Here is a 24,996-nt window from a genome sequence, read left to right on the forward strand (position 1 = left end):
GAATAAATGGAGTACCCATGCCTTTTACGACGTACGCCTCCACATTGAGCTTCACCGGACCCTCGCAGGTATGGAAGTAAAGGTCTAAGGTAACGTAGCCTGAAATTACGGAAGAGCCCGTAACCTGGACTAAATTAATCTTTTGACCGGCCTTCATGCGCGGGCGGCTGATCAGCGCGGCGAGAGCCTTCGCGGAGATCAAGGTAATATCAGATCCTGAGTCGATAATGGCCTCAATCCAGTCGTCTAATCCATTGACAGTAGCCTTAGCTTGGGTCGCCTTGGCACCAAGGAATGAAGAACCGGGTGGACGCGCCATATGCTTCCTCAACTCGACGAGAGGCTTCTCGGAATCCTGCGAAGTATGAACCCGGTAAGAGGCCGCTTCAATTTCGCGTGCTAACCGCCGACGTGTCCGACGATTCAGCGCGGGTTTGGGAGGACGCTCCGCAAAGGGAGCGACCGCCTTTGAGCGGTGACATTGAGGTTCGTACGTCTCTTCTCTGCGATTAGCGTGCTCCTGAATGCTCTCTTGCGCAGACACTCCCTCCAGCGCCATCGACTGCGTCATGTCCTGCTCGCTTGAGCTTACGAGCGACGCACTAGCCTCGGCTACCTGGAGGGCCCCTTTAAAATCCTCCTCGCTGCTCTCATCGGACAAGGTACTACAATAGAGCTCGTCGTACTCGTCCTCCGCTTCGAGATGGTCTTTAGAGGCTTCTGCCAATCGGGTACGCGCCGTCTTCATTCCCTTACGTGCATGCTTACATTCCTTATCCCAGTGAAAGGGACTATCACAATGGCGGCAATTACGAGCGCCCTTGTCCTTCGGCGTTACCTTGGACACATTCGTGTTGTCCGGCGCGAAGCGAGGGGGCGGCAAGTCCTTAGATGCTCCCACAAGGTGTACTCGAGCGGAGGGCTGAGGGCGCGGCTTGCTCCCCGACCGACGAGGTTCGTAATGATTATCGGTGCTTCGTGCAGGAGCTGAAGCATCCATCAGTGCGTCCTCATGGTAGCGGATTGCCGACTGGAATGAACGAAGATCAGGGTAAAGAGTGGTCGTCAAGATATTGTTCCAACTCGAAGGTGCGTTGTCCATGACCTCCATAATCATCTCGTCCTGATCCAGATTGTGAACCATGGACATCAGCTCCACTTTGCGAATGAAGTACTCGCTGGGCGTCTCGCGCGCGTACCCAGCTTGTCGGTAAGCTGCATTTCGCGCTTTCGCCTTCTGCTTCATGACCCACTTACGGTTCATGTAGTATGACGCGATTGCATGGCGTAAGGAGCTCCAGTCCTGGCAGATTTCGGCACGGTATGCTTCCTCTAAGGACCAGAACCAGGCTTCGGCGCTACCGGTGAGTCGCTTTGGGACCACAATACCAAGCTGTTTAAAGATTGTCTTAGACTCTCTCGACAACGCATTGATTTTGCTGATCCATTTGGCGATTGTCTCCTCGCTACCGTTCCACGCTGGTACGTCGGATATCTTCAACTTCATATCGAACCGACTTTCCTTATTCTCAGTCTTATCTGCAGGTCGGCTTGAAGGCGCGAACCGAGGAACTCGCGGCGGTCGACGAGGATCCCTCCTTCCATCGTCATCATCAGATGGCGGCGGAGAGGGAGAAGGATTGCCACCTCGACGACCGCGACGTCCATACGAAGCGTCATCCCTATCACGAGGCAGGTTGCTTCGCCCCCGATTTGTGGGCTGGTCGTCCTCGCCAGAGTCATCGGGCTCATCATCAGGTGGTTCCCCACCTCCTGCATGCCGAGAATATGCAGCGTGGTTCGAGATGGAGTCTTGTGGCGCGACGCCGTACGCGTAAGGATTAGCGGCATTAGGATAGGGCGACGTATAGGGTGTAGGTACGAAGCCGCCTGGCATCCACGTCGAAGAGTTCACTGCAGGCTGAACATAGGCAGGATCATTACTGAACAATTGCGCAAGTCCCGTGGATGGCGTGGAGATACGCGGCGCAGCGGAGCCTGTACGCCCCGCATAGACCTGCGATGCGTGCTGACGATGGATCGATGCCAGATCGCCAGGTACGTGCAATGGCTTCTGCGCTTGACGAACCGTGCGCTGAGATGCGACAGAAGGAACCTCTTCCTCCTCATCTGTGGTTTCAGTACCTCGAATCTTACCTGTAGCAAAATCGAATACTGAATCCAGTCGCATCAGGAAATCTCCTACCTGCAAGCGGTAGAGTATACACATACCTTCGAAACTGTACGAGCGATAAGCTAGATCGAGGTCATTCTCGCGATTCCATTGGGGAAGAGTAGGTGGCCTTTTCCCAGCGAGCGTGAACGCTTCCTTTGCTTGCTTACGCCTCTTCTCCAGTGCTTGAGTAAGCGACCGGATGCGCGCAGGTTCAGGGGCGTAGATATGCTCGTTTGGGTGCTCACTAGAGCGCGCGGTACGGACGAATAGAATCGCGTTATCCAGCAGTTCTAGTTCCTTACCAAAAGGACCATTCGCCTTCCTTAGAGATCGAGTCAGCTCGCGATAACTAGCGACTTTCCGCTCTGATTTGGTCTCGACTGAGGCATCGGAGAGTACTCGCTGGTAGCGCTCTCGCGCGACTTCCGAAGCACTCAACTTCCAATACGGTTTCGTCACTGGTGATAGATTTTTGACTACCGTACTAGCTAATGGGTCATCTTCGGGAATTCGCTCCTGTGATTCCTCGTAGATCTCCTCCACAGACCGATCCCAATCGTACGTACGATCTGCCCCCAAGTACGAGCCATTGTCCGGAGAATTCGGACGTTCCCCGCCATCCTCGTGTCGACGGGTGCTGATACCCGAGTAGCCAGAGTACGGTCGAAGGGGTTCGGAGAGAGGATTGAGTGCCACTCGATCGGTGGCTCGAGACGGCGGCCGTTGTCGGGACATGGCCTTGCTTGAGGATCGGTTCGAACTTGATTGTTGATGTAGACGCGAGAAGTAAGCAGATAGAGTGAATATTCCAAGCTATGGTGCAGTTCCTGGCTGCGGACACCAATGTTGTAGACTAGCGCACAACTTAACGTTCAGGACCTCACGATACGCTTAGAATATCAGAAATTACCTTCGAAGTTCGTGATACACGGTCAGGCAAGGGACGACGACAGAGCGAGTCAATGTCGAAGCTCTTGGCGTAGGCAGAGCGAATCAATGCGTTACGACTTAGGCTCACGCGGGTAAGGCGGGAACACGAGGCAATGTATTACGAGGGATCGAAAGAGTTGTCGCTCCGCCTAGGAGACGACGTCTATATACCAGTACATGAGTATCGAGAAGGCTATGGAAATTCTGAGTATTTTCTACTATATCTGAGAAGGATAGGAAGGCAATGGAAAGTACACGAACGAGATAGAAGAAACTACGGGAGGAGCAAAACTAAATTACTAAGAGATGAGTCGCGTGTCGAGGCTATCTAATCGAGATACTGTAGCGGTCACAGTTGAAGTTGTCACACGACAGTACGCGTGCGCGTCTGTCTCTTCTCTCTTCATGGTTTGCTCGATTGCGGGACGATAGCGCGACACGGTATAGAACACTAGACAATGGCAAGATTCAAAGCAGCGACACTGACGTAGACGGGACTGAGAGCTAGGGGACGGGATGAAGGATCATGGACGGAGCTGAAGGGTCTCGTAGCGGACTGACGGCAGGTTGACATTGAGTGTGCGGCGATTGGGACGGAGAGCTGATAGAGGGCCGCCTGAGACCGTCCGGTGCTGCCCGCCGCAGGCAACACGGGCCAATGCGGTCCTCTTAAGAGTCCAGTCGCAGGCCGTCGCGCCTACCCCCGACACTGAAATAAGCGCCGGACGCGTCGCGCCCGCCATCACTTACCTCCGCGCCGCCCGCGGAGATCGGAGTCATCGTTATTGTCGCGTTTTCGGCGGCTCCCTTGTTTGCTCCTCACTCTACTAACCAAAATTATGGCGACGACGACGACGGCGTCGGCGTCGGGCGTGACGCGCATCTCTATCCTCGGGACGGAGAGCATCCACACCGGGCATGCGATCCTGCCGCACATCGCCGCGACCGTGCTGGACGAGTTGCCGGCGAGTGCGTACGTGCTGGTCTCGGACACCAACATCGCGCGCGCGGGATGGGTCGATAAGCTGGAGAAGGCTTTCGTGGACGCGCGCGCGGAGCGCGAGGCGAAGGGGACGCTGAAGAAGGCGTACAAGGTGCGTTCGTGCCTACTCCCCCGCGCGATGATCGGTGGCTAACGGGGCGCGCAGTTCCTCACCCATCTCCTGCCCCCGGGCGAGCAGACGAAGAGCCGTTCTGGGAAGGCGGGCGTGGAGGACTGGATGCTCGATCACCGTTGCACGCGCGACACGGTCCTCCTCGCCCTCGGTGGCGGCGTGGTGGGCGATCTGGCTGGTTTCGTCGCTGCGACGTTGTGCGTAGCGCAATATATATGCGCATATATGCATCATCTGAAGCGTCCGTAGCATGCGCGGTATCCACTTCGTGCAAATTCCTACTACACTGCTCGCGCAGGTAGACAGCGCTGTCGGCGGCAAGACCGCGATCGACGTTCCCCTCGGTGCGTTCCTCGTTCCCCCGTCCCCCAACCTATCCGCCTGACGTCTTCCCCCAGGCAAAAACCTCATCGGCGCGTTCCATCAGCCCGCCTTCATCTTCGCTGACAGTGGTGCGCACACTGGCACGCCTCGCTGCCACTGGTATCCGCTAATGCTTTCCCTCTGATTCTCTGAACCTATAGCCTTCCTCTCTACCCTCCCCGAACGCGAAGTTGCCAATGGCATGGCCGAAGTCATCAAGGTATGTTTCGTCAGTCCTCTTGACACCCAGTGGTCGATGCAGCACGCATACATCGACCAGTACACCTCCCATCTGCCTGTCTAGCAGCGTACATCGACTCACACATCGGCTTCCGTCGACCCTCAAATTAACCTGCTCGCCGTAGACCGCTGCTATCCGCGACGCCGCCCTCTTCGAAGCGCTGGAGTCGCACCCCGAACGCCTCTGGACCGCGTGGTCGGGGAAGCTTGCGCCTGGGGAAGGTCAGTGTCTTCTTTGTTAGCATATATCCTTTCCTTCCTTTCTCTGTGGCATACACCCCCTTTCTCTCCATTGTGCATACAACCCTCAATCCATTCTAACACACGTCTCAGAGAACCTCCTCCTCCGCGCCATAACCACCAGCATACATATCAAGGTGAGTGCACCTTTGCTCAGCTTTTGCGTCTTCTCCCATCCTCATCATTGGCTCTCCTCCACTTCACGACTGTCCTTTCTCCCTTCACTTCTTCCCTGACGCTGAACTCGTCCTTCGAACAGGCCGCCATCGTCTCCGGCGACCCCCACGAGCGCACAGGCCTGCGCAACCTGGTCAACTGGGGCCATAGCATCGGTTGGTGTTCGATTTTTTTCTTCTTGTTCTGTCTTTCGGACTTCGGCACCGAAGAAGAACCAGTCACATGCGTGCACGTGCTTGGTCCGACTGGATAGCAAGCGCGAGACAATCGGTGCCTGCACAAGGACCCCTCTGTCTGCATATTCCGCATTACATGACTGCACACTCTCTGTACTATGCATGCTGACGAGTCGTAGGCCACGCCATCGAGGCCTGTGTTACTCCTCTTATACTTCATGGCGAGTGTGTCGCTATCGGTGGGTGATCCTCTAGAGTTCACAGAAGATTCATCTGAGCAGTATCATTGCTCTCGCAGGCATGATCCTCGAGCTCGAAACCGCGCGAGCCCTCGGACACGCTGGGCAGGGCGCGCTAGCGCGGTTGTCGGGCGTGTTGTCGGCTTATGGGCTGCCTGTCAGCATGCACGACCCTCGCCTTCGCGACGCCATCGCGCGCATGCCGAGTCTTGTGCGCGGGTGGGCGCCTCCGACGCCCGAACGGCTACTCGACGTTATGCGCGTGGATAAGAAGGTGCGTGCTACGTGTTTGCAAGTACATGCGCGGAGTATACTAACGGAGAAACTCAAAATAGAACGCCGGCGACGAGAAGCGCGTCGTCCTTCTCGCCGGGATCGGGCAGACGGTCGAGGAGCGGTGCGTAATCATCATCTGTTTGTGCCTTCGAATCACATATAGCACCTTCTCCTCCTACGTTGTGCTCCTCCTACTTTGTGCGATGGAGTACTGACGTTCATCCCCTAACCCAGCGCCTCCCCCGTACCCGACGCCCTCCTGCACCGCGTGCTCTGCGAGAGCGTGCGCGTTATCCCGCCCGCACTGCCCGGCTTCCCGCATCTCGCGGATATGGAGGCGTATCATGCCGAAGGACCCGCGAGCGAGTTGTTGGATAAGGGGAAGGGTGAGTGGGGCTTCCGGATTTTGTTCTCGCCGCTCCCATATCCTTCTCGCCGCCCCCGTATCCTTCTCTCCGCGCCGGTTTCCTTCTCGCCGCTCTCGTATCCTTCTCGCCGCTCTGGCAATGCGCAACTCCCAAGCTCTGAGAGATGATCTGATTACTGACACTTTTATACTGGCAGGCGTCTCCCTCAAAACGCCCGGCTCGAAGTCGATCTCGAACCGCGCGCTGCTGCTGGCGGCGCTCAGCAGCGGGACGACGAAGCTGCGGAACCTCCTGCACTCGGACGATACGCGCGTGATGCGCGCGGCGTTGGGGGAGATGGGGGTGCGTGATTTTCCACTTTCCCAATTCCTGCATCTTTCACTCACGGTCGTTCAGGGTGCCACTTTCACCTGGGAAGACGGCGGCGAGACGCTCGTGGTGCATGGGCGTGGCGGAAGTTTGCACGCGCCCGACGCAGGTAAGCTAGGCGGCGGCAAGGGGATGAGGGTTGGCTGACATCGATGCGTAGGCAAGGAGGTATACCTTGGCAACGCGGGTACGGCGGCGCGCTTTTTGACGACTGTATGCGCGCTTGTAGATGGTCAGTGGAGCGTCGAAATACGTATGAGTTGTCACGCTGATCGGCCTGCAGCGACCGAGTCGGCGAAGACCACAACAATAACGGGCAATAAGCGCATGAAGCAGCGGCCTATCGGTGAGTAACCACTTTCGCCGTGAACATGGCTGTCGCATAGTCAATGTGAAGCTGACCACTCGCGCTTAGGTCCGCTCGTTGACGCCCTCCGCGAAAACGGCGCGAGCATCGAGTACCGCGAGGGCGAGGGCTGCCTCCCGCTGCGCGTCGGCGCGGGGCAGGGACTTGCGGGCGGCCACATCAAGCTCGCCGCTTCGATTAGCTCGCAGTATGTGAGCTCGATACTGCTTTGCGCGCCCTATGCGAAGGAGCCGGTGACGTTGGAGCTTGTGGGCGGGCAGGTGCGTCTAATCCTGCGCCTAGACATCGTGGTCTTGAGGCTGATGTGACTTCCTCCCTCCCAGGTCATCTCGCAGCCTTACATTGACATGACGCTGGGGATGATGGCCGACTTTGGCGTGCGCGCGACGAGGCGGCCGGGGACGGACATCTACGATATCCCGCGCGGTGTTTACCGGTGCGATGGAGGTGAGAAATCAACCGTATACACCGTGTTTGTCCGCCAGATCTGACATAATTTTCAGGCGAATACGACATCGAGTCGGACGCCTCCAGCGCCACCTATCCTCTCGCCCTCGCTGCCATCACTGGCGGCAAATGCACTGTCGAAGCCATCGGCACGCGCTCCCTCCAGGGCGACGCTGGCTTCGCTACGGGCGTGCTTGCCGGCCTGGGTTGTGAGGTCTCGCAAACGGAGCGAGAGACCACAGTCGTGGGTGTCGGCGCGTGGACGAAGGCCGGTGGCAGTGAGAAGGGGATGATGGCTTGGGGCGGGCCCGAAGGTCAGTGTCTTCCTTTCCGTCTGAGCATGGAATTGGAGAGCGTGGGGGACTGGTGTGCTGACATGCTGTTACAGAGCGCGAGCTGGACATGGAGACCATGACGGATGCGTTCTTGACGGCGACCGTGCTAGCTGCGGTGTCGAAAGGGACAACGCGTATCATTGGGATCGCGAACCAGCGCGTGAAGGAGTGCAATCGCATCAAGGCGATGGTGGATGAGCTTGGTGAGCATATTGCTTTTTACTCCTCTCCACTGGATACTGACAGCATCCTATATAGCCAAGTTCGGCGTGGAGTGCAGCGAACTTCCAACGGGGCTTGTCATTCATGGGCGGCCGGTAGAGGAGGTCAGTATGCTCCAGAATGACTGTTGGCTTCACGACTCATGCCATACCATAGTTGAAGCGGGGGGTGGTCGTGCACACCTACGATGACCATCGCGTCGCGATGGCGTTCTCTGTGCTTGCGGCCGTCGTTCCCGGAACTGTCCTTGAGGAGAAGCGCTGTGTCGAGAAGACCTGGCCGAACTGGTGGGATGACCTCAGCGGCAAGGTGAGAGGTAGTGTTCTCGCTGTTGATACCAGACACTCATCATGCCATAGCTGGGAATTCACGTCGAAGGCGTTGACCTTGGCTGGACGCAACCACCACCACCCGCCGATCTTGTACGTGCCCCTTCTGACAAGTCTGTCATCATCATCGGCATGCGCGGATCTGGGAAGACGCATATCGGTCAACTGGCCTCTGCCGCCCTTGGGTGGCCGTTCCTCGATGCGGATGTGTACTTTGAGGAGAAGCATGGGCTGACGGTGAGGGAATATGTGCATGAGAAGGTATATCACTTCATCCCCTTTTGAAATGTCTTGCTGATTGTCGCTCGTAGGGCTGGGAGGCATTCAGGGGCGCTGAGGCGGACATTCTCAACCTCATACTCAAAGAGAACGGCACGAAGCACATCCTGTCTTTGGGTGGCGGCATCGTCGAGACTCCCGCTGCGCGTGAAGCTATCCAGGCCTACGCTTCCTCCGGCGGCCCCGTTGTGCACATCGTCCGTAACATGGACGAGGTGGTCACGTACCTCGGCGCCGAGACTGCACGCCCCGCCTACGGCGAGTCCATCACTGACGTTGCCGCTCGCCGCGCGCCCTGGTTTGCCTCGTGCTGCAACTTCGATTTTGTCAACCATCTCGGCACCGCCGCGGCGGATCATGTCCCGGCGCAGGCGCGCGCAGCGACGGCGCGAGAGGTCTCGCGATTCTTCAAGCATATCACAGGCGTGGCCCCCAATACGTCGGCAAACCTTGCGGGCTGGCGGGATGGGAGGAGGAGCTACTTCCTGAGCTTGACGTATCCGGATATCTCCGCCGCGCTTCCGCTCATGGAGGAGCTGACAGCGGGGGTGGATGCGGTCGAGCTGCGCGTGGATCTGTTGCGTTCGCCTCAGGGCGGGTCCGCCGGGGTCTATATTCCTCCTGCCGCCTATGTGAGGGACCAAGTTGCGCTCCTCCGTCGTGCTACCAACCTACCCATCGTCTACACCGTCCGCACCAAGGCGCAAGGCGGCGCATTCCCTGACGATCAGTCCGCAGCGGCTGCCGCATTGCTCGATCTCGCACTCCGCCTCGGTGTCGAGTACATCGACGTTGAGATCTCCCTCCCATCCGACCATATCCATCAGCTCGTCAAGAACAAGGGTTACGCGCAGCTCATCGCCAGCTGGCACGACTGGACCGGCGCCATGCGCTGGGACGGCGCGGACGTCGCGGCCAAGTACGCCCAGGCGGCGACCTTCGGCGACATCGTGAAGATCGTCGGCAAGGCCAACGCGTTGGAGGACAACCTCGCGCTACTGGACTTCGCCCGCGCGCACGACCGCAAGCCGCTGATTGCACTGAACATGGGTGAGGCTGGCCAGATGTCGCGCGTGTTGGGGACGTGCTTTGTGCCCGTGTCGCACCCGAAGCTGCCGTTCAAGGCCGCGCCGGGGCAGCTGTCGTTCGCGCAGATCCAGCAGGCGCTGCATCTGCTCGGTGCGCTGCCGGCGAAGAAGTTCTACCTCTTCGGCACGCCGATCGCGCATTCCATGTCTCCGACGCTGCACAACACGGGCTTCGCGGCCCTTGGGCTACCGCATACCTACTCGCTGTTGGAGACGTCGACCGTCGGCGATGAGATCAAGGCCGCCGTTTCCGCACCTGACTTTGGCGGCGCGTCGGTGACGATACCGTTCAAGCTGGACGTCATTCCGTTGCTCGATGAGCTCTCGGACGCGGCGAAGGTGATAGGCGCCGTCAACACTATCATCCCTATCCAGCGCGACAGCAAGCGCATCCTGCGCGGCGACAACACGGATTGCCTGGGCATCCAGGCGGCCGTCACCTCACGTCTGGCAGGCGCACGCGTAGGCTCCGCCCTCGTCCTCGGCGCCGGCGGCACTGCACGGGCAGCTATCTACGCGCTTCACGCCCTCGGCGCCTCGCCGATCTACCTTTTCAACCGCACACGGTCGAAAGCCGAGGAGCTGCACGCAGCGTTCCCCAACGCGCCCGTGCTAGTCCTCGACAAGCTCGACGCCTGGGGCGAGAACACACCTGCGCCGAACGTTATCGTCTCCTGCGTCCCCGCCGCCGCGACCACGACGGAGGCTGGCTCGGAAGGCTTGCACCTCCCGCAGGGACTACTGGCACACCAAAATGGACCCGCGGTCGTCGTCGACATGGCGTACAAGCCCGCGGAGACGCCTTTGCTGCAGCTTGCCAAGGCGGTGGGCGGCGAGCACTGGTCGACGGTGCCCGGTGTGGAGGTGCTCCTCGAGCAGGGCTTCGTGCAGTTTGAGCTATGGACCGGGCGCGCGTGCCCGCGCGAGAGCGTATCGAAAACGGTGTGGGCGAAGTATCTGGGTCAAGCATAGACGTGCATCAGTGTGAAGTGTATGGGTGAAGCTAACTATCTATCGGGATCTTATGTGCTGTCGTGTTATATGAACCAAAATGTAGTTCCTTCTGATTTCCATCTAGAATAAGCATCATGATGTCTGACATGAGCCTCCGGTGCCTGCCTTCGTGAATGCACGTTATACCTCGCATTGTATCCTGTGGATACCAACCGTGACCGTCACGCTCGGCAACTGCCGTCATTGTCAATATCTTTGGGCGCTTATCATATCAAGGATCGGAACTGAACAAGTCACGCTTCTTGGTCCTAACGCTCTAGAATTGGGCTTGTCGGCCTCTGACGGGATAGAACACACCTTACCCTCTACCTTCATCTGAAGCTGACCACATTCCCTCTCGTTCAAGTTGAAATATGGCCGAATCTTCAGTTCAGGCTGACGTACCTCTTGGGCTCGAGCACTTCAAAGAAGTTGTTCGTGAACATCACCCGGACCGCACTGTCACAAGCTTCGAGACAGTCAGGCCGAAGATCAGGAATGGATACACCACGTACATTCTTTCTCTGGATCCTCCCTCCACGTCTTTCCTAACGGTGTCTATGCCCGAGAATACCACCAATCCTCCAGCGTCTGAATACGATACCTCCAACCCTGCTTCTACTTCCGATGCCGAGCCTGCACCAGGTATCCCACCACACACCTTCGAGCTCATCGCGCACCTCTCGGAGCGCATCCGTTCGAACACCTCCATGCCTGTCCCGGACATCGCTCTCGGGACCTGCGCCAACCATCGCTACATGCTCACCGCGCCTCAGCCGATCCAGAAGCCTGTCCCACTATCCTGCGCATCCCTCGATGCCAAGCAGCGGACACTCGTCGACCTCAAGCTTGGCCAAGCCTTCGCTCAACTGCACCAGAACGTGCAGAACGACTGGTTCGGGATCCCCGCCGAGACCGCACCAGTGGCGCCTTCCCTGCCAGGGCTGCTGTCGCCGTCCAGCGTGCTCCCCAACGCACTGAGCGCAGCACCCTCGGACACGGCGTACAGCTGGCAGGAGACCTTTACTGGCCTGCTCGAGGACCTCCTGCAGCACCTGCCGCCCGCGCACGCTGCCGCAATCCCGCTCGCCGACATCCGCGCCTGCCTATCGCGCGCGATCGGCTTCTACCTGTTCGACGACGCGGACGTGCCCGCGCTCGTCACGCTCACCGCGTCGCCCGATCTCATCTACGTCGAGGAGAATCCCTCTGGCGATGCGGGCATGGATGTACCGATCGTCATCCCGCCCGCGCTCGCGCTCTCGCACTCCGTGTACGGCGACCCGCTGCTGGAGGGCATATTCCTGCCGCCGGGGCCCGGGGAGGCGTTCATGGAGGGGTACAAGGAGGCACTGATCGTGTTCCCGCGACAGCGGACGAAGCGGATGTGGTACACGCTGTTCTTCGCGCTGCTCGCGCTGACGGCGAAGAAGCGAGACAAGCAGGATGAGGAGTGGGCGTTGAAGATGATTGAGGAAACTGTGGAGGCGTTGAAGAAGGCTCCGTCGTACTAGACCCTCAGGCCCAGGTTTTAGTTACGGACCAGGTCAGCCAACTTTCGAGAACGAGCACATACACATAGTACGCTAGTCACCGGGCGTTACCCTTTATACATGCCCCAACTTCGTGTGTAAATGTAATTCCAAACAACACGTAGAATAGCATTCCGCGCCATAACACAATTTGGTTCTGACCGAGTGATGCAGTGGCGGAGCGTATACCTTGTGTCGGACTCGAGAGGGGACTGCTTTGGTTCGCACATCTGACATAAGATAGCATAGTATGATATCAACAGTGGCCGACGTGTAAAGTACATATCCAGTCTAGTCTAGTCAAGAGAGAAATGAAAACATATACTTCAATCAAAGTAATCAGGATGGAACTAGAAAGATCGGTGCTTGACAGTGGAGGAGGGAATGGCGGGCGGTCAATCTGAAGCTTCGAGAGCTTCGAGGGCATCGGCGGCTTTCTCGACTTGCCATGGGGTCATTAACGAGAGCCAATAATCCTTCTCTAAGCCTGCTGCCCGCCGGCGCTCCCCGTGCAGCTTGTGACATTGAGTACCTTTCTTCGTATGGCGACGAAGAGCGTCCGCGGCCTCGAATGGCCGGCTGCAGGCGAGGCAGATGCATTGGACGTGGTCGACAGGATCGCCGTCGCAGGGCAAAGTCATGATAACGTCGTCGTAGTCCACGATCGGGCAGTGCGTGTACGCGTGCAGCCACCAATCGTATATGGATACGTGGGCCTCGCAGCCGGGGACCTTGCAGTGGCATATGCTTTGGTGGGCAGCAGTAAGTGTTTGTTCTTGGGGGATGCTGTCCATGTGCGCTGCGGCGTCCTGCACGCGGGGGTAGAGTTGTCGGAGTATACAGCCCGCGTCGAATGCGTTAACTGGTAGAATGTAGTTCGCTGGTAGTCTCGGTGGGTTCCGTGCGGAGAGGGAGGGTCCGTTGGGCGAGATAAGATACTCGCCCGGTTGGTAGCCTTCGTCGTTCGCGTTGGAATCCATGCCGAAGGCATCGAGTTCGGCGTAGATGTCAATATCCATGGGCTGGTAAGGCTCATCGTCGTTCCAGTCGACTGGTGGGATATCTTCGGTGAGAGGGTTGATGTGTTCGTCGTCGTCGTCATCCGAGCTGTCGTCGTCTGAGTCGTTAACACCAAGCTGCTTCAGAAGATTGGGCACGTTGATCTCTTCGTCGGGCTCGCTAGCGGCATCTTGTATAGCCTGATTGTGCCGGTGTTCGGATCGCCCGACTCTTGCGTGCTCGCCGCCGACTTGAATATCCTCGTCGATATCCTCATCATCGGCCTCGGTCTTCTCGTCGTCGTCGCTCGCAAGACTAGCATGGCCTTCAAGGGAGAACTCGCCGCCATGGCCGAACGGGGCTGGCCCTTTCTTGTAGCGATCGATGAGTTCGAGCTCAGACTCCCCGTGCGAAGGGGCGGCAAACACATGCTCGAGCTCGGACACAGAGGCATAGCGGAAGATGGGAGCCCGGACAGGACACTCGACACCGTGGCCGAGCCTGGGAGATTCGGGTGGCGGTGTGGAATCCAGTGGCAACATGGCCAGCTTGTTGCGGGCCCATACCTGTGAAAGCAGGTTAGACGCGCTCAGAGTATCGGAAAGATGAGCACGCACCGCTGGCGCTACCTTCGATGGCCTTGAGACCTTCTTGCGTGGCGACGGTGCCATTAGCAGACGGATTGGTTCGGGTGAGATGTGGGGAGGTGATGGACAACGGTTCAAGTACGGAGCACATCCTTCGAGGTATATATACCCGTCCTGGTGGCCTTGCAGACAAACACCCGGCGTTAGCCTGGCGTGACAAAGAGCGGAATCCGACCCCTGACGGACATAAACATCGAGGAGCCGCCTAATCTTCCGCATTAGGCAACTTTTGGCACGGTTTGTGTGGGTCTTTGGCACGTATTGGGTGGGCCTTCTTTGCATGCCACGAGGTAGCATCTTTGTGATGTTCCTACATGCGGGAGTTCCGGCCAACATCCAAAGCCCGCCGTGGCCACCGTGACGTTGATGCAGGATTACTCCTGGATGAGGCCGAACACACGCCCCTTCCAGTTCGGCATTTGATCTAACGTGCGAACAACAAAGGCGCATTGCGAAGTGAGTGGCATCGAAGCTTCAATGTTCATTGTAACCGAGTTGCCGTTATTGTCAATGAATGTAAGCGTTGTTCGTGATACAACAGGACAAGACATACCTGTTTTCATATCGACCGAGATCAAAGCGATGCGAACGTTCCTTCATTGCTATGAGGTGAGCAAGAACCATGGCGACTATGCAAAATGAACCTGCGGTTGGGCTCCGCCTATCAGATAGCACGCATTCGCAGAGGAGATGGTGGCGATAAACATGCGAAAAGCTGGCCATGAGATATGCAACGACCACGTCCATCTAGTTATACAAACACAAGCTGATCATAGAGATCAGCCACCTTACATACGGTGCTTGAAGTTCTTCTCGCCGGCCTGCAACCGCGCCAGGCGCTCTTCCGTGATCTGGAACACTTCAGGCAGGTTGATGTCGGCCCATTCAGCGCCCTGGATGAGCTTTGCGAGCGCGGGACCGCAGGTGAAGACGCGAGCCTGAGGGACGAAGAGGTTAGCCGCGAAACTTCGTGCAACCTACGAAGCCAACTCACCATGCCGTGCCCATTGTGCCCTGCGCATATCCACTGCCCCTTCTTTCCCGGAACCGGCCCAACGTACGGGACACCGTCCGCGGTCTGTGATAGCAGTCAGCACACACATCTGCGCGTAACCACACCCCACTCACATCTCCAATGATCCCACTCCACGAATAGTCATACCCCTCCCCGGGCGCAAACTCCGTGCCCCACCCCTCAAACTCATTCTGCGTGAACTCCCTAACCGGCCGCGTCACCGGCTCGAAGTTCGACAACCCGTCGCACGTGCGCCTTTCCGGCTTCTCGTCCACGTACTTCTCCAGCTCGCCCTGCCCCGGGTTGCTTCCCCCGAACAGCACCACGCCGTCCGCCGTGCAGCGCGGGTTGATCGAGAACAGCGCGCCGTTCGGGAGGAGGACGCCGTACGAGTTCTGCAGCGCGCCGCTCCCGGACCACGCGCGCGGCGGGACCGCGCGGTTGCACATGTGCGGCCGCGGCTGGATGACGGGGGCGAACTCGGGGAGGATGGCGCCCGCGTAGGCGTTGGTGCAGTGCACGACGGTCGGGGTGGTGATTGTGCCGCGCTCGGTGGTGACGGTCCACTGGTCAGGCGAGGAGGAGGAGGGGGCGACAGAAAGGGCGGGGGTCCAGGTTTGAAGGTTGAGGCCCATGCTGAGGCAGCGCTTGATGACGTGCGCGACGAGCTTCCAGGGGTAGAGGGTAGACGCGTCCCAGGCGTAGACGGCGCAAGCGCTCTTAATACGGGAGCGCTGAAGGATGGGTGTCAGTCATGTACTTCGCGCGCATGGGTATATGCGCACCTTCACGGCCTCAGCCTTATCCGTGATGACCTCTACCTTGTCTGTCGGTCCACCCGCGGCCTTGCAGGCCTCAAAGATCTTGGCCGTCGCCTCTGCGACCTCGTCGGTGACGGGGACGTCCAGCTAGGGCTCTGTCAGCATATATGCGTTCTATTTGATCAAGCCACGCACCGTCTTCCCGACCCACAGATCGCAGTCAACGTTGTTCTCCTTCACGTACGCGACGATCTTCTCCCAAGTTTCCTGCTCGTTCGCGAGGATCTGCAGGAATCATGAGTATATGCGCGTCTACTGTTCGACTAGGCGCACCTTGAGTGCCTGCTCCGTTCCAAACTTCTTCTGGTACTTCAGGAATCCGCGCCACTGTAGAGCGTGAGTATATGCGCGTCCACATCGCCACACCACGCACCTGATCCGGCTTACAATGCCCCGCATTCCTCCCCGTTGCGCCGCTGCACAGCTCACGCGCCTCCAGCATCACAATGCTCTTCGGCGGTGTCTGGCTCTGCAGCAGCGCCAGTGCGGTCGTCGCGCCGGAAATCTATGGACCTCTCGCGTCAGTTTCGTCGCTTGCAAAGAACCTAGTGACCACGCACCCCTCCGCCAATGATCACCACGTCCGCCGTCTCCGGAAGCGCCTCTGTCGTGCGGTGGTCCAGCAGCGGGTTCGATCGCACGTTTTGAAGCCACTGCGAGAGCGACATGCCCTTGGCCAGCGGGAGGCCATTCACTTGCAGCGCTGCCGGCTTCGCGTCCTCCGCCGCCGCGGTCTTCGACCCAAAGAAGTAGTTCAGCACTGACATGGGTGACCGTAGCGGGTATTGCGATAGTCGCAGACAAGGTCCTCACGAGCGTCCCCTCGTTCTTATGTCGCGCGCGAGACCGCCCCGATTCTCATGTCGCGAGGCCAGCCCGGGGGATAAGGGCCCGAATATTCCGCACAAGCCCGCCTGATGTCTGCTGATACCTGATAAGCCTATCTTCAGAGCGGATGAGGTGACTGGGAAGGTCGCTGCGTCGGCCGCGGCCGAAATGTCCATTGTTTGTAGGCAGGAATGAGCGAGGGGATAGGGGTGAGATGCCGAAGGTGTATGTCGCCACTGGGAGGGAAGATATAGCAGTACCCGATCGACTCAGTAGTACATGTAGAAGTCATCCTGGATGTTGAGTGAGCTTTGTGTTCGTGGGAAGAATGCTGTAGCGCACCTTATATGCGGTCCTGTAGACACCCTCGCGCAGCCCTCACGCTGGATGTCAGTACTGATTTCCGCACGGTACGAGCTAGCGCGACTCGTTGCTTCTCACATCCACGCGCACAGAGGTTCGGAGAATTGGTGAGATAATCAATGCATTCGCAAAGGACAAGATCCTGGGTGAGGTACTGAAGATATTTGCAAGGACGCGGCACGGTGTATTGAACCAGCCGACCGACAGCAATTCAACATCGTCGTCGAGAACAAGAGTGTCCAAATAAGGAAAGTCGACGAGGTGAACACAAGACCAAATAGCCGCACACACTCCTAACTCAACCCCACAAGTGCCCAAGGCAAACCCATTTGTATTCCAGAACATCTATTCTACATCACGAGAGTTATTCAAACATTATGCATTCGTCAGTCGATTTTTCGCCGCCCGCCTTCGATGAAGGACAAGCGCCGCGATATTGAACGCGCATGCGCCCATTAGCAGGACCTGAAAATCCCATCGTCAGATCTCTTGCGCTCAAGGTCTCTAGAGAAAGCTACTCGCTCACCCCGGAGAACACGATCGTCTTCCACCAATCGTAACTTCGCCCAAGGATGGCGCCTGAGATCGGTGGGCCGACGAAGGACCCAATCCCGACTGGCACGAGGGAGACTCCCAATCGACGGCTGCAGCGATGTCAGAAACTGATCTGAATGGGACAGCGCCAAAAGAGAGCCGAGACGGTCACGCACCCCATGTTTGTGCCAGGCGGCGTCATGGAGGCGACCATGGGCATGTAGATCGCGATCACGGTCCCGAAGAAGTAGCCAAAACTTGGGGTGCGCGATGAGCAATCGACTCGTGTGGACGAAAGGTGGGCTCACACGACAGCAAAGACGACGAGCCCTCCTGGATGACGGCAGCCGAACATACCGAAGCTGATGGCAGCTGTGCGTGGACTGTGAGCCTTGACCGCAAACTCGCGATGAACGGCTAGAACGCCTGAAGCGGCTCTAACGCCCAGAGCGATGCGAACGAGCCCAGCTACCCGAGTGACCAAGCAACCCCAGCGACCCAAAAGATTCGGACAACCCAAAAGACCCGAACAACATTGTAACACAGCCCAAATAAACCAAACAGCGGAACAAGGGAATTCACCTACTCACCAACCATGAACAGACTCGGAATAAACACATTCGCCGCGCCCCACCGGTCCGCCATCCATCCGGGCACGATGCGCCCAAAGATGCTCGCGAAGCTGAGGATGGCGAAGGAGTAGAAGCAGAGCTGCTGGTCCACGCCGTGTTTCTCGGCGTAGAGCTGGAGGGGTTGATTAGCAATAGGTTCGGAGCCGTGTCAGCGTCAGCGTGAATGCCCGGAAGCGCAGAGTGCGGGCCCCGGTCAGACACATGTGTGTAGCGCGGTCAGCGACGGATGCAGTCTCTGGTCAGCGACGAGTGCAGTCTCCAGTCCGCGATCCGCGTGCGCGGTAGTTGTATAAACGACGCCAGGATGTCTACTCACCTGCATGTAGAAATTAGGCGGCGTTGCCCCGAGGGACCAGAGCAGCGCACTGATCATGGTGAGCACGAAGGGTAGGTCCCAGAGGGGGGCCTCGCTAGAGGCCGAAGTTCCGTTGGCAACTGGCGCGGTTGGTCCATCAGTCTTGTCGGAGGCGCGCGTTTTTGCGTTCCCCTCGACCGCCGTCTCTCGAGAGCGAGCCCTAATGAATGCGGACCTCTCCTCCTTCGCGACGGTCCTCCTTTCCCTCGCCTTCCGCTTCATGTCCTTCACAGGACTGTGGAGAAGGAGGTTGCCCGCGATGAAGCACCCGAGGGTAGCGAACGCGACGTAGCGCATGCCCCAGGCGAAGCCGGTGGGCCCGTGGAAGAGGTGGTTGAGGAGGACTGAGGGTGGTTGTGAGCTTCGCGATCGGTGGGAGCGCATGCGCTTAGGGCAAAATCGCGCGTGCTACGACGCTCACTGGTATACATGATAGACCCCAGGGGAGAGCTTGCGGCAACGATGCCCTATGGGCGTTGTTAGTTCGAGTTACAAATAAATGAAGCCAGAAGCTGCGGTTAGGGCTTGCACGCACCATCGCAAGCGCCCTCCGCGACTTGAAGTGCTGCGACACCATCGTCATGGTCGTCCCAAAGACGAACATGAGCCCGAGGCCCATGCCTACGCCTTGAGCGAGGAAGACCTGGATCGAGCGTCAGCTATAAGTAGGTATGGGGACATACATGAAGCAGGTGTGGGTCAGTCATGAAACAGGCGTGCGGATGGGAAGAATGCGTACTTGATAGTACTGATCGCGGTCGACGAGGGACAGCATGAAGAAGCTGCATACTCGTAAGCACATGCTGAGAAATTTAGGAACAGTACGACGCACCTGAACATGGAGATGAACGACCCCAAGAGGGTAGACGCTCGCCCGTAACCGGCGTCGTAGCTGCAGTCATGCGTCAGCGAGCGTGGATCTAGAAGTGATATACGTCCGTGCAAACTCACAGCTTTCCCGCTACCGGCCCCAGTCCCAGCTCGAACAAGTACTGCACACCGCCGATCCAGCTCACGTCTGATGCGGAGTAGCTTGGTAGCCATTCCGTGGTATAGTACTCTTGGAAGACGCCGAAGCCCGTGAGCTAGTAAGTCGTGAATTAACGGGTAAGTGAAGGAGCGGTCAGCCATTCGCACAGGAAATGATGGGAAAGACACATACAATCCCGACGACGTAGAACTGGATCAGGAAGGCGCCCATGACTGAGATGCATGTCAGGATTACGGTCTAGAGGCACAGCTTGAGTGACACGCACCGGTAGACCAGGCCTTCCACCGCCCGCGAGGATAGGGCTGCTCTTCGCTCGCCTGTTTCTCGTCGACTGATGCGGCTGACGTGCTGCCTGTGCTGGGTCCCTTTCCATGGGATGTCGCGTCGGTAGTGGTCTCTTTCTCAGCTGCGTCCTGCGCAGTGGGTCCAGACGCGCCAAGTTGTGCGAGCCAACTCATAGCGTATACGTCGAGCTATCGTTCAGGGTGCATGCAGCTCGGCGCGCACGTCAAGGTCGAAGAAAACAAGCTGCGGGCAAGAATTACGCGTGTATGCCGTGAGCGTTCGCGTCTTCGCTTCTGGGGCCCTTGAACGGCCGGGGGAGTTGCCGGGAAGGGCTTCGGGGCGCGACCAGTTCGGCTCGGGAGGGGCTTCCGGTGACCATAGAGAAGGCGCTGCTTCTATCGGGATGGCGTGGCGGATATAATGGCGTCTCCGCCACAATGCACAGCGCGCTGGTAGAGCGCTGCCGCCTGCATCGTGCCCTCGGGGCCTGAGCTGTTGGTCAAGATGGGCTCCACCGGGAGGATGAGGCAGCGCTTTGCATCATCCTTAAGTATCATTTTGCGGAACGAGCGGCATATCTAGTGAAGGGGGCCAGCGGCAGACTCTACCGTCAACTTGAAGCACCCGTGCCTGCCAGCGTACTGCTCCTCATCATCGATATCTCGGGAGGGCGGCTGATCTATTGCGTCAAGCTGATATGACCGGGATACACTTCGTTCATACGGCTGAGCTTGTCTACCTTTGAAGTCTCGAAGCTGATGCTGAAAGCTGTGACGAAGTTCGAACCAAGTTCAAGTTCGGGTTCGAACGATGGACTCAGTGGCCACGTGCTTTGCCGGCAATCCCCGACGCACCTGACCCCGTCACATCGCGCGTCCGCCGTTGATCTTTCTCACCGACCATCACGTTCGACGATGGTTTCTGAGCTTCCTCGTTATCTCGCGCATCCAATACACGTACGTACCAAGAGCAGTGCACCTCGCCGCCGATGACCAGACCAGACCATGTTCAATGATGCCAAGCGTGTGATTCCCTCGAGCCGTAAGGCTTCATTCCCCCGAAGTTCGAAGCTCAACTGTATCAAGTATCTTGAGCGTGAGGAGGGCCAGTGGGAAGATCAGCGTCTCATTAGCCGTCGTGCTGCCGCATATAACTGACGGGGATGGCTTATCGTGCTCCCTCTTCGCTCCCCTACAGGGCGCGATGAGCCCGGACGGCGGTGCTCCCTTGTTGGCCAAATCCCTGTCGGTAGGCTTCACGAAGAGGGAGACTGCAGTTGCTGAACTGGCCCCGTAGCTTCATCAACAATGCCATGCACCTGACTAGCATGGGTAAGTCCTGCCGATTTGCCTCAATTTCCCCCCGTTCTGAAGCGCTTTGTCTCCAGCGATTTTAGTTTACGATCACATTATAACTCTCGGTAGGAAACGTCCTTCCAAATTGTGTTGCTTTCTTCACATTAATTGACCATATGCTCAACAGCAATCGAGGTCGAGTACGTCTGGCTACGACCCAAGAACCGCGCCTCGCACGTGTTCTTTGTCTTCCGCTACACCGCCTTAATCGTGACGGTCTTGGCCACCGTCCTCGGTCTATGGACCGCGCCGCTCAAGGTACGCGAGACCACCTGCTCGCTTCACCGGCCGTTGACACACATCTCCAGGCGTAAGTCCCCCATAAGGACTTTCTCCCATTCAGTCTTAACCGTATGTTCCCATGCCCCACAGATGCCGAGCGATACGCAACTTTCGGTTCGCGGCATTCACTGCTATGGCCGTCGCTGTTGCCAGTGAGTTAGACTCCACTCTTGGGTGTTGAGTCCGGGCCTGACTGACGACCTCCCGCCAGTTCTTATCATGCAGCGCGTCTATGCAATTTTCGGCAAGAGTAGGCGCGTGCTGTACGGCCTGCTGCTCTATGCGGCAGTCGGGAGCGCGGTGATCTTGGTGGGTGTCATTTCGCAGCGTTTTGAATAATCGCTCATCGGTCTCGTCCGCATAGTGGGCCATTAGCACGCAGAAATACGACATGTCTCCTGGGGACGAGGCTTTGGAACCCGGGACAGGGCTGCGGTGCCCGGTGACAGTTTCCGGCGTGAAGTGCGTCTAGGGGTTCTATGTTGCTCGCGATGGCATGGCTAACGCTGATATGATCTCCAGCTCGAACCGTGAGTCCAACCCAATACAAGACTGCTCTGTATAGCAGCGATCACGATGCCGACATTCCATAGATCTCTCCGCGATATGGATCACCGTCATGGTCTACGACTTCATCGTCTTCGCGATGACCACATACAAGACGTTCGGAGCGCTGCGCGAGCCGCACATGCCAATTATGCAGCTCTTGTTGAGGGATGGTGAGTCTGGCGCCTCAGCGGCCTCGGCTTGCCTACTCATTGGATGCACAGGTGCTATATATTTTGGGTACGTCGGGTAGCTGAGATGCGCGCCTTGGATATCGGGGCGAGCTGTGCGGTAGTGCTCGTGCTGAAAGTACCACCACAGGAGCATGTTCGCGCTGAACTTTGTCAACGTCTTGACCTATTATGTGCGTAGTGTTCAGCCATCCGGACGCTCAGCCTCACTGACCACGCGCAGGTTTTGGACGTGAGGCTTCCATATCGCGCTCACTCCCTTCGACCTCACTGACTGACGTATCCCGACCAGCCTTCTCTCCAAGGCTTTCTCGTTCCTGTCGTTAGCTGGTGCGTACGAGTTATCCTACAGCGGTTAGCAACCTTTCATAATGGAATATACTCTTCCCACAGCGTCTCCGTCGCCATCCTCTCGCGCATGATGCTCCACCTGCAGGAGACCTCCGCAAACCGCTCGAAGCAAACTACGGGCGGCGTCGAGCTGACCACGCTGCCATGGGTGGTCGCGCACTCGACTGTGGTGCTTGACTCGCTGGTGTGCTCGGATCCGTCGTCGACGTCGGAGGTGGAGAGGCGAGCAACGGTGGAAGCAGAGGGACTGTGTACAACGGAGGCAGGAAGGCGATGTACAACGGAGGCAGAAAGGCGATGTACGGCGCATGCAGGGAGACGAGATACGGCGGAGGTTGCTAAGGCCGGAGGCTTGACGGAGATTGTTTGAGGTGGGACTCATTGTGTTGAAGCATGCCTAAGCTATTCGCTGACGAGGTCGTACAGGATGTCCTGTGAGGCACGTAGACGGACAGTGTATTCGACCTGCTCTTTGTACTATAGTATGTATCTTGGAGGTTGTATGATGGCGCTATGTATTTGCTGCGGAAGGGCTCTCCTTCGGCAGGTGGCACACGCACCTGGACTTCCACCCACGTTGAGTTCTCGGGCAAGCATATTTAAGAAGGTGGGAAAGACCTGCAGAACACTATAACACACCGATTCCGCTAGACTACATGCTTATATACTACAGACAACGTGAGCAGATAAATAACGTGCGCGAATACATAACGATAGCAGTTCGAGATGAGGAGGATACATCGACAACGATCATTCAGAGACTTCGTAGCGAGCATCGTGGGTCGTGCACTCACGGGATGTAACCGGCGGGAGGATGGGCGTGTCGTGGTGGTTCATCGAAACGAAGTGCGAGCGCGTCGCCTGAACGAGGTATGGGCAGGTCGTCTGTACGGAGTGGAGGCGAATCGCTCGAACGTAGCGACAGCGGCTCGTCCCCGTTGATCCCGGTCTCCGCGAACGTCTTGTCCTGCTCTAGTATTTGCGTCTCGGTGAGCCGGCTTATGTGGACTTGCATGGTGTCCCTACGGTAGTATGACGCGTGCGGCGCGTAGCGCATCCCACTGCGGTCACCGCTGCTGAGCGCGGTGAGGCCGTTCGCCTGTGTCTTCTCCTGCGCCTTAAGCCCGACGCGGAGGAGGACCATGTAGAACGAGATGGAGATGATGGGCGTGATCTAGTGAAATTACCACCGGCGTTAGGTGGGTGACGTGGAGTATAGGGAAGGGAATTGTAGCGCACCAAGTCCAGCACCACGTACTGCGCCCGCGATTGGGAGACGAAGAGAATGAGGGCGCAAAAGAGCGTAACGGAGTAGAGGACGCCGGCATCGACGACGATCAGGAGGACGGGCCGGATGGAGCTGCGCCCACTCCGCCAGACATGAGAGCCGCGCTCGGCGGACCAGAGCCGGTAGGCAAGGAGCGCTGGTGACCGGTCAGCGCGGGGAGTCAATGGCACGTCAAAAGCCAAGGCTTACCGGTGGCCATGAAGTTGCACGCCAGAGTTGTCGCGTAGAAGGCGGTGATCCACCTCGCTGTGTTCGATGCGAAGATATTGCCGGACTCCGGGGTGACTTGCGCGATGGTGTAGACAGTCCCGATGCCACTTGCTGTTTGATAGACAGTGTATTTTAGCATACTTCTGTAAAGGTTATCGAGGGACAAACCTAGGACAGAGCACCACAGGATCATCGGGAGCACGATGACCCACACCTTGCGCCACACCATGTAACAACGGTATATCTGTGGCATTCGTCAGCCAATCAACATTATGATCTGTGAAAGAAAGCCTTACAACAACACCATCGCCCAAGGCGGTATGAGCAGTATAGATCCCATTCTTCGACACGAAAGTCTCTTGCGAGACGTCAGAGAAATAGGCGATGGGCCCTCCGATAGTGTTGCGGTGCCGAACAAGGCCTAGGTAGATCCTCCTGATGTCTATGCAAAGGTGCTACAGGCAGTCATGAGCGATGCCAGCCGGATTGAGACGATACAACTCACAGCTGTACTGAAGGCGAAGAGCAGGAAGGACGCAAACAGCATGAGCTTGTGCACGTCCTTCCACTTGCGGCCTCTCTTCAGTACCCAGACGGTCGCAGCGCCCATGAAAATCGAAAAACCTATCCGCAATCAGCGAGGTCCACGTATTGCTAACGGGCGTCGTACCATAGAGGACGCCCTCGAGGACCGTCGAGATGATGCCGGCGACGTCCAGAGGGATGTCGCTCGCGGGCGGCATGGCTTGACCAGATGACGGCGTGACGAGAGAGCGCTCCGCACTGATTAGCCCGGCGGCGTGCGCCGTAAGTGCGCGCGATGCCTGGCCTCATGCGACGGCACCTCAGAATGATGGGTAGGCGCCGCACCGCCATCGGCGCTGTTTGCGGGCTTGAATGTCATTGAAACGGGTCCTTTAGTGTCCGCAACGGAAGGTTCCTTGACTGTTTGATCGTATGGATGCCTTATACGCCGACCCACAACAGTGCCGGGACGCCATTGGCATGTTGGAGAGAACCATCACGACGTTCATCAGTTAGT

General features: G+C 57.8%; 12 protein-coding genes across 12 annotated transcripts; 3 read left to right on the forward strand and 9 right to left on the reverse strand.

Annotated features, from left to right (window-relative positions):
- Window positions 1–22: 22 nt before the first annotated feature.
- SCHCODRAFT_02453258 (uncharacterized protein) lies at window positions 23–208 on the reverse strand (the record flags this gene model as incomplete). Its single annotated transcript, XM_050342566.1, has 1 exon — window positions 23–208. A coding segment is annotated over one exon (186 nt), but the record flags the coding sequence as incomplete, so codon positions are not given.
- Window positions 209–259: 51 nt separating this feature from the next.
- SCHCODRAFT_02557280 (uncharacterized protein) lies at window positions 260–571 on the reverse strand (the record flags this gene model as incomplete). Its single annotated transcript, XM_050343722.1, has 1 exon — window positions 260–571. A coding segment is annotated over one exon (312 nt), but the record flags the coding sequence as incomplete, so codon positions are not given.
- An 87-nt stretch (window positions 572–658) lies between these two features.
- On the reverse strand, window positions 659–2,058 carry SCHCODRAFT_02718561 (uncharacterized protein; the record flags this gene model as incomplete). Its single annotated transcript, XM_050347076.1, has 2 exons — window positions 659–1,206; window positions 1,265–2,058. Coding segments are annotated over 2 exons (851 nt in total), but the record flags the coding sequence as incomplete, so codon positions are not given.
- Window positions 671–1,144, reverse strand: SCHCODRAFT_02451762 (uncharacterized protein; the record flags this gene model as incomplete). The annotated part of the gene is made up of 1 exon (XM_050342560.1): window positions 671–1,144. A coding segment is annotated over one exon (474 nt), but the record flags the coding sequence as incomplete, so codon positions are not given.
- A 52-nt stretch (window positions 2,059–2,110) lies between the features above and the next one.
- SCHCODRAFT_02593491 (uncharacterized protein) lies at window positions 2,111–3,015 on the reverse strand. The gene is made up of 3 exons (XM_050344001.1): window positions 2,437–3,015; window positions 2,229–2,358; window positions 2,111–2,175 (listed from the first exon to the last, which is right to left on the reverse strand). Exons 1-3 carry the CDS (start codon window positions 2,909–2,911, stop codon window positions 2,154–2,156), a joined length of 627 nt encoding a protein of 208 aa, XP_050197287.1. The 5' UTR covers window positions 2,912–3,015; the 3' UTR covers window positions 2,111–2,153.
- Window positions 3,016–3,535: 520 nt separating this feature from the next.
- SCHCODRAFT_02557283 (Pentafunctional AroM protein) lies at window positions 3,536–10,851 on the forward strand. Its single transcript, XM_050343723.1, has 23 exons — window positions 3,536–4,200; window positions 4,255–4,418; window positions 4,471–4,565; window positions 4,620–4,673; window positions 4,746–4,804; window positions 4,950–5,046; window positions 5,158–5,201; window positions 5,324–5,396; window positions 5,597–5,656; window positions 5,716–5,930; window positions 5,992–6,053; window positions 6,167–6,318; window positions 6,497–6,642; window positions 6,697–6,778; window positions 6,830–7,015; window positions 7,085–7,296; window positions 7,360–7,483; window positions 7,540–7,797; window positions 7,872–8,021; window positions 8,077–8,144; window positions 8,197–8,349; window positions 8,400–8,630; window positions 8,681–10,851. The coding sequence occupies exons 1-23, from the start codon at window positions 3,946–3,948 to the stop codon at window positions 10,706–10,708; spliced, it is 4,968 nt and encodes a 1,655-aa protein (XP_050197288.1). The 5' UTR covers window positions 3,536–3,945; the 3' UTR covers window positions 10,709–10,851.
- Window positions 10,852–11,011: 160 nt separating this feature from the next.
- On the forward strand, window positions 11,012–12,583 carry SCHCODRAFT_02644045 (uncharacterized protein). The gene has a single exon (XM_003026671.3). The coding sequence runs from the start codon at window positions 11,104–11,106 to the stop codon at window positions 12,241–12,243; it is 1,140 nt and encodes a 379-aa protein (XP_003026717.1). The 5' UTR covers window positions 11,012–11,103; the 3' UTR covers window positions 12,244–12,583.
- A 73-nt stretch (window positions 12,584–12,656) lies between these two features.
- Window positions 12,657–14,241, reverse strand: SCHCODRAFT_02693832 (uncharacterized protein; the record flags this gene model as incomplete). Its single annotated transcript, XM_050346860.1, has 2 exons — window positions 13,878–14,241; window positions 12,657–13,826 (listed from the first exon to the last, which is right to left on the reverse strand). Exons 1-2 carry the CDS (start codon window positions 14,202–14,204, stop codon window positions 12,657–12,659), a joined length of 1,497 nt encoding a protein of 498 aa, XP_050197289.1. The 5' UTR covers window positions 14,205–14,241.
- Window positions 14,242–14,695: 454 nt separating this feature from the next.
- On the reverse strand, window positions 14,696–16,510 carry SCHCODRAFT_061868 (DAO-domain-containing protein; the record flags this gene model as incomplete). Its single annotated transcript, XM_003026764.1, has 6 exons — window positions 14,696–14,845; window positions 14,902–14,985; window positions 15,036–15,656; window positions 15,708–15,830; window positions 16,000–16,248; window positions 16,304–16,510. 6 exons carry the CDS (start codon window positions 16,508–16,510, stop codon window positions 14,696–14,698), a joined length of 1,434 nt encoding a protein of 477 aa, XP_003026810.1.
- A 737-nt stretch (window positions 16,511–17,247) lies between these two features.
- On the reverse strand, window positions 17,248–20,044 carry SCHCODRAFT_02644053 (MFS general substrate transporter). The gene is made up of 13 exons (XM_050346370.1): window positions 19,712–20,044; window positions 19,618–19,658; window positions 19,407–19,540; window positions 19,288–19,347; window positions 19,195–19,237; window positions 18,991–19,098; window positions 18,877–18,922; window positions 18,417–18,799; window positions 18,059–18,212; window positions 17,777–17,840; window positions 17,645–17,725; window positions 17,461–17,578; window positions 17,248–17,399 (listed from the first exon to the last, which is right to left on the reverse strand). Exons 1-13 carry the CDS (start codon window positions 19,902–19,904, stop codon window positions 17,310–17,312), a joined length of 1,515 nt encoding a protein of 504 aa, XP_050197290.1. The 5' UTR covers window positions 19,905–20,044; the 3' UTR covers window positions 17,248–17,309.
- A 601-nt stretch (window positions 20,045–20,645) lies between these two features.
- On the forward strand, window positions 20,646–22,826 carry SCHCODRAFT_02519948 (uncharacterized protein; the record flags this gene model as incomplete). Its single annotated transcript, XM_050343432.1, has 14 exons — window positions 20,646–20,687; window positions 20,929–20,975; window positions 21,028–21,062; window positions 21,119–21,151; window positions 21,214–21,396; window positions 21,459–21,482; window positions 21,580–21,677; window positions 21,733–21,830; window positions 21,891–21,898; window positions 21,962–22,087; window positions 22,139–22,154; window positions 22,236–22,287; window positions 22,398–22,435; window positions 22,499–22,826. The coding sequence occupies 14 exons, from the start codon at window positions 20,646–20,648 to the stop codon at window positions 22,824–22,826; spliced, it is 1,128 nt and encodes a 375-aa protein (XP_050197291.1).
- A 420-nt stretch (window positions 22,827–23,246) lies between these two features.
- On the reverse strand, window positions 23,247–24,697 carry SCHCODRAFT_02706720 (uncharacterized protein; the record flags this gene model as incomplete). Its single annotated transcript, XM_003026766.2, has 7 exons — window positions 23,247–23,630; window positions 23,696–23,880; window positions 23,934–24,065; window positions 24,123–24,198; window positions 24,251–24,409; window positions 24,460–24,578; window positions 24,625–24,697. The coding sequence occupies 7 exons, from the start codon at window positions 24,695–24,697 to the stop codon at window positions 23,247–23,249; spliced, it is 1,128 nt and encodes a 375-aa protein (XP_003026812.2).
- Window positions 24,698–24,996: the final 299 nt, after the last annotated feature.

This window comes from Schizophyllum commune (assembly GCF_000143185.2).
Source record: "Schizophyllum commune H4-8 unplaced genomic scaffold SCHCOscaffold_15, whole genome shotgun sequence".
Classification (NCBI taxonomy): domain Eukaryota; kingdom Fungi; phylum Basidiomycota; class Agaricomycetes; order Agaricales; family Schizophyllaceae; genus Schizophyllum; species Schizophyllum commune.

Excerpts from the sequence above, each read along its gene's own strand:
- SCHCODRAFT_02593491 (XM_050344001.1), bottom strand. The coding sequence starts at position 2,911 with ATGTCCCGACAACGGCCGCCGTCTCGAGCCACCGATCGAGTGGCACTC. Across the intron at positions 2,359-2,436 it reads TAACGCGATTCTATTCGTCC|CACTGGAGAAGAGGCGTAAG; the intron begins GTACCGCGCGCT and ends CGCTTACTCAAG. Across the intron at positions 2,176-2,228 it reads TCGTACAGTTTCGAAGGTAT|TATTCGATTTTGCTACAGGT; the intron begins GTGTATACTCTA and ends GACTGGATTCAG.
- SCHCODRAFT_02557283 (XM_050343723.1), top strand. The coding sequence starts at position 3,946 with ATGGCGACGACGACGACGGCGTCGGCGTCGGGCGTGACGCGCATCTCT. Across the intron at positions 5,657-5,715 it reads TGGCGAGTGTGTCGCTATCG|GCATGATCCTCGAGCTCGAA; the intron begins GTGGGTGATCCT and ends TTGCTCTCGCAG. Across the intron at positions 6,779-6,829 it reads TTTGCACGCGCCCGACGCAG|GCAAGGAGGTATACCTTGGC; the intron begins GTAAGCTAGGCG and ends ATCGATGCGTAG.
- SCHCODRAFT_02644045 (XM_003026671.3), top strand. The coding sequence starts at position 11,104 with ATGGCCGAATCTTCAGTTCAGGCTGACGTACCTCTTGGGCTCGAGCAC.
- SCHCODRAFT_02644053 (XM_050346370.1), bottom strand. The coding sequence starts at position 19,904 with ATGAGTTGGCTCGCACAACTTGGCGCGTCTGGACCCACTGCGCAGGAC. Across the intron at positions 19,238-19,287 it reads TCGTTCATCTCCATGTTCAG|CTTCTTCATGCTGTCCCTCG; the intron begins GTGCGTCGTACT and ends ACGAGTATGCAG. Across the intron at positions 17,579-17,644 it reads CCGCCTGGCACAAACATGGG|CCGTCGATTGGGAGTCTCCC; the intron begins GTGCGTGACCGT and ends ACATCGCTGCAG.